This window comes from Conger conger, chromosome 10 (genome assembly GCF_963514075.1).
Source record: "Conger conger chromosome 10, fConCon1.1, whole genome shotgun sequence".
Classification (NCBI taxonomy): domain Eukaryota; kingdom Metazoa; phylum Chordata; class Actinopteri; order Anguilliformes; family Congridae; genus Conger; species Conger conger.
This window is the reverse complement of record NC_083769.1, coordinates 46,952,590-46,957,589: the sequence shown is the minus strand read 5'-3', so window position 1 is coordinate 46,957,589 and position 5,000 is coordinate 46,952,590. Positions and strand designations below refer to the sequence as shown.

Below are 5,000 nucleotides of genomic sequence, written 5' to 3'. Positions count from 1 at the left end.
TTGCCTGTGGTTTCTCCGTATCATCCCTGCTAGATGTTTGAGCTCACTGTCTTTATGGTGGTTTTATAACTGATCTGTCTCCCCTCCACACCTCTGATCCATGCCTGAATTGTTACGCGCGCTATCGAGGTCCAAGGATAAATGTGTTTTGGAGATCCAAGGGTACGTCTGTTTTGAAGGTTCAAGGCTAAATGTGTTTTGGAGGTCCAAGGTTAAATCTGCTTCCTTGAGGAATAGACACATGTTCTACCTCAGTTTTTACAACAAGAGACACCTTCTTCACACGAGGAATTATACGGAGCCTTTTAAGGGTCACGATTGAGCCCCTACGCTGTTGGCTCAACAGCTTGCATATGATTCACAAATATGAAATGGATGAACATTGACACAGAGTAGTTATACGGTCTGTAAGATGTCCCTGTTGTGGTACTGCCGTGTGTTTAACTGCGGGCTAGGAGTTGAAATGCGTGTGTGTGTGCGTGTGTGTTTGCGTGTGTGTGCGTGTGAGTGCGTGTGTGTGCATGTATGCGTGTATGCGTGCGTGCAAGCTCTGCATTTGATCATTTTAAAATTATACATTCCCGTGGTGATACGGATATTTGGAGGGGAGTCGGTGGGAAACACAGACTGAACGGGAGTGCAGTTTTTCTGGGGAAAAATGTGCACCCTACTGGAGTTCAGAGCTTTTCAGCGTCTGTGAGCTCCAGACCTTGTACTGAGAGACTTGCCCCGTGTTGACCCCTCTACTGTTCAGTTTGGGGTGTAATTGCCCACCCCTAATTGCCCAATTCTACTGCCCCTTTCATTCTGGGAGGGGTGTGGAGGTGTTCACTCAGGAGGCTTGGAGGTGGAGGTCTGGGGTGCCCTGGAGGGGGGCGGGGGTTCAGGGTGGAGAGGAGCAGGAAATGACAGGAATATTTTCGTAGAAACGGAGAGCTGGTAGTCAGTGCTGCGGTGGCCGGAGGCCATTTTGGTGGGAATGCTGCATCTGCCCTGTATTAGGAGCAGGAGAGAGGGAGGGAGGAGGGAGAGAGAGGGAGAGAGGGAGGGAGGAGGGAGGGGAGAGAGGAGAGAGTGGAGAGAGAGAAGAAGGGAAGGAGAGATAGGGAGAGAGGGAGAGAGAGAGAGAGAGAGAGAGAGGGAGAGAGAGAGGGAGAGAGGGAGAGAGAGAGAGAGAGAGAGAGAGAGGGAGGGAGAGAGGGAGGGAGGGAGGGAGAGAAGAAGGGAAGGAGAGATAGGGAGAGAGGGAGAGAGAGAGAGAGAGAGAGAGATAGAGGGAGAGAGAGAGGGAGAGAGGGAGAGAGAGAGAGAGAGAGAGAGAGAGAGGGAGGGAGAGATGGAGGGAGGGAGGGAGAGAAGGAGAGAGTGAGGAAGGGAAGGAGAGAGAGGGAGAGAGGAAGGGAAGGAGAGAGGATGAAAAACGGAGGAAGAGGGGACTGGGCTGCTTTATATCCTCGTTTGTTTAGCAACTTAACATAATTCATAAACCAGTTAACCTCCCCCAGGCCTGTGACACTTGGGCGAGCGACAGACGTTTGGGTGGCTCTCTCTCCCCTCCGGTCTCGTCCCCACTTGCCCCCACCGGGGCGGCGGGGGTCACCCTTTAGTCTTTAGTCCCGCTGAAATGAGCGGCCCCTGCCAGAAACAGCATGGCCCCGGGCCCCAGCACCGCCCCGGTGTCACCCTGTCATCGCCCTCCTCCCGCCCGGCTCCGCGGCCTCAGGACCGCCACGCTAACCTCGCTGTCAGGATGTCTGTGGGAGTCTGGCAGTCCCCCGCTTCCCTGCTGCAGCTAATGCAAAGGGCCCCGTCCCTGCCAGACGTCTTCATAAAGAGGCTCGGTAGACCCCCCCCGGGACGTTATGGAAACAGACTACAAAGCCGGTGCCTCTTTAAGACTTTCTGAAACGAACCAGTGCTCTGAGGCTTTGAGATGTATTTTTTTTTCTTCTTAAATTTTCACAAATATATCGCTCTCACGTCAACGGCGATTTTTGGAAGGACGTTTTGAGATGTGGGAAGGGGTAAGTGAAGGGGATTAGAAGGCATTGTGGGAAGTGCGTTAGTTTCCCCATCTCCCCCCGCCGAGCTGAGGAAACACTGAACCCATCGACCTGTCTGTGAATCCCGTTCAGGCCCAGTCCACACCACAACGATGACTGTAATGATAACTATGAATCGTATGTTGTTTAACATTGCTCTAACTGTAGTGAATCCACACCACAACGACAGTGAGGAGCGATATCGCTGTGGTCACTTTCAGCGCATTCCTTACAGCTGACAGCTGGACAGATACAACACTGACAGCCAAAAGTCCATCCAAATTCACGGGGCGCCTCGTTTGAAATGGCGGATCGCGTAGCCGAGAGACTATTCACAGACTGTTATCGTTCATCAGTGTGGATGCTCACGCCATGATCGTTATAGCGATGGTCATAGTAACGGCTCTTGGTGTGTGGACGGGATGAAATCAAACTCTGTTGAGCAGCATGTCATGAAGCTTACTGAACTGAGCTGACCTGTTCTGTAGTTTATCTTATCTGACTTGTTCTTTAGATTGTTCTAATGACCGTGGTATACACTTGTTCATAGGTCTCTTTGGATAAAGCGTCTGCTGAACGAAACGTAATGTAATATAATGTTCTCTCTCCGCTCCCTCTCTCTGCTCTCTCTCCCTCTCTCTCTCCCTCTCTCTCTCCGCTCTCTCCCTCCCTCTTTCTCTCTCTCTCTCTCTCCCTCCCTCCCTCTCTCTGCTCTCTCTCTGCTCTCTCTCTCCCTCCCTCTCTCTGCTCTCTCTCTGCTCTCTCTCTCCCTCCCTCTCTCTGCTCTCTCTCTCTCTCCCTCCCTCTCTCTGCTCTCTCTCTCTCTCCCTCCCTCTCTCCGCTCTCCCTCTCTCTCTCTCCCCTGTCCCAGAATGCTCTGAGGGGACCTATGGGGTGGGCTGTGCCCAGACGTGCCTGTGTTCGGGGGCTCTGTGTGACAGGGTGACAGGGCAGTGCCTCTGTCCTGCTGGGAGGACCGGAGATCGCTGTGAAAACGGTAAGGGGGGGGGGGGGGGGAGTTGTTTTTTTGGGGGGGACGGGGTGGCCAATTAGCCGGCTGATCACTGCATGTGCATTAGTTGATTAGTCAGTTTCTCGATGAATGTGCAAGTCCAGCAATTAGCAACTTTGGCTGACCTCTCATATGCATTAAGTGTTCACTGCTGCTTCAGCAAAAAGACATTCCTACATTTAATATCTCTCTCTCTCCCATTCTCTCTCTCCCTCCCTCTCTCTCTCTCCCCCCTCTCTCCCATTCTCTCTCCCTCCCTCTCTCTCTCTCCCCCCTCTCTCCCATTCTCTCTCTCCCTCCCTCTCTCTCTGTCTCTCTCCCTCCCTCCCTCTCTCTCTCTCCCTAACCCCTCTCTCCCATCCTCTCTCTCCATCTCCCATTCTCTCTCTCTCTTTCTCTCTGTTTTCTGCCCTGAGAATCAGCCCATAAAAACACACTCTCCCAGCCCTCTACAGTTTCTTCTTTCCCCAGAAAACAGCACCTGGAGGACGTACGGCCAAGAGCCACGTCCTGCTTTTCTTCCATTTCTTTTTTTTTAAAAGTGTTAACGGCTTCAAAAACAACTCTTTCCATGTATCGCCCTGAGATCCGCTCCTAATGGCTTTCCATCATGGGCCGCTAATGGGCCTGGACTGGGCCTGGACACAGTGGTGTCTGCACTCTCAGAAATAAAGGTGCAAAAAGTGCCTAGAAAGGTAGAAATGCTTGTCACTGGGGCTGGGGCGGTACCCTATAGTTACATGAAATTGTACCACTGCTCAGCAATATATAACTAATTTATACATTTTAAATTGTACTTATTTGTACCCAAAAAGAACATTACTGTACTTTCAGGGTACATTTGTGAAATGTGATCCTTGAAGAATAAATATGTGCCTCCACTGTCAGTTTATTTCTGTGCAGACGGGGAGAAACAGCTGGTAGCTGGTTGACCAGTTCAGATCAGCTCCCAGTTGAACGTGACTCAGCAGGTTGACCAGTTCAGACCAGCTCCCAGTTAAACGTGGCTCAGCTGGTTGACCAGTTCAGACCAGCTCTCGGGTTGATATGTTTGGACCAGCTCAAGCCATAGCTGATTGACCAGCTCATACCCAGCTAGACCAGCTTATGACCAGCTTGACCAGCTCAGTTTTCTCGCTGGTAAAGCTGGCCTAGCGGCAGGGGAGCCGCTGTTCCACGGCGTGTCCTCTCTCTCTCTCTGTCAGAGCGCGCGGTTAAAGCGCGTTGCGGCGGACAGTGTAGCGGGAGTGCGGCCGGTTCCGTGCAGGAACGCGAGGTCTGCGCCTCGTCAGGCTGAGCGATGGTCTCAGAGAGACCAACGCCGCGCAGAGCGCCAAGTCCGCAGGTGGGCAAGGGTCCCCGACCAATAGGAACGCTGCTTTATGATCCGCATCTGTCTGCATCTGCGTGAGAGCCCCGGTCGAGCTGTCCGGTCTCTCACGGAGGTGCGGGGGTGTAGTGATGGGGGGGGCGGTCAGAGACAGAAGTTGGTGGGGGGGGCGGGCGGGCGGGGGGGGGTTCACCTTCCCCCAGTGTCCTTCCTCCAGCTTGCCCGACCGGACGCTTTGGTCTGGGCTGCCAGCTGCGTTGTCTGTGTGAGAACAGCGCTGCCAGCCCTGACCACAGTCCCACAGTCCCGAGAGAGGCCAGTGCACTGCAAAAAAATACAAAAAATAAGTCTGTCTCAGCGAGTGTCTTAGGCTACTATTCACACTTGAAATCGTTGTTCTATTGCTTTCTTATTAAATGAGACTACAAAACTGCAAATGAGGTGAGAAAGTTTTGACTCATTTCGAGATTTGCCGGTGGGGAAAATGTAACTTTTCAAGCAAACAGTCACTTAAAACAAGCTAATATTTCCTACAAAACAAGATCTTAAGTCTTATTACAGGACAAAGAACGCTTGTAAAGACAGACATATTTTGTGCAGTGCAGGTGGTCGACAG

The 5,000-nt window shown here is 52.1% G+C and overlaps 1 protein-coding gene across 1 annotated transcript in view; it reads left to right on the top strand.

The window, feature by feature from the left end:
- Nucleotides 1-5,000, top strand: part of megf6a (multiple EGF-like-domains 6a) — a 160,271-nt gene that overhangs the window by 130,077 nt on the left and 25,194 nt on the right. The window contains exon 19 of the mRNA XM_061259149.1: nucleotides 2,914-3,039. Coding sequence (XP_061115133.1) covers nucleotides 2,914-3,039 — 126 coding nt within the window. The remainder of the gene's footprint in view (nucleotides 1-2,913; nucleotides 3,040-5,000) is intronic.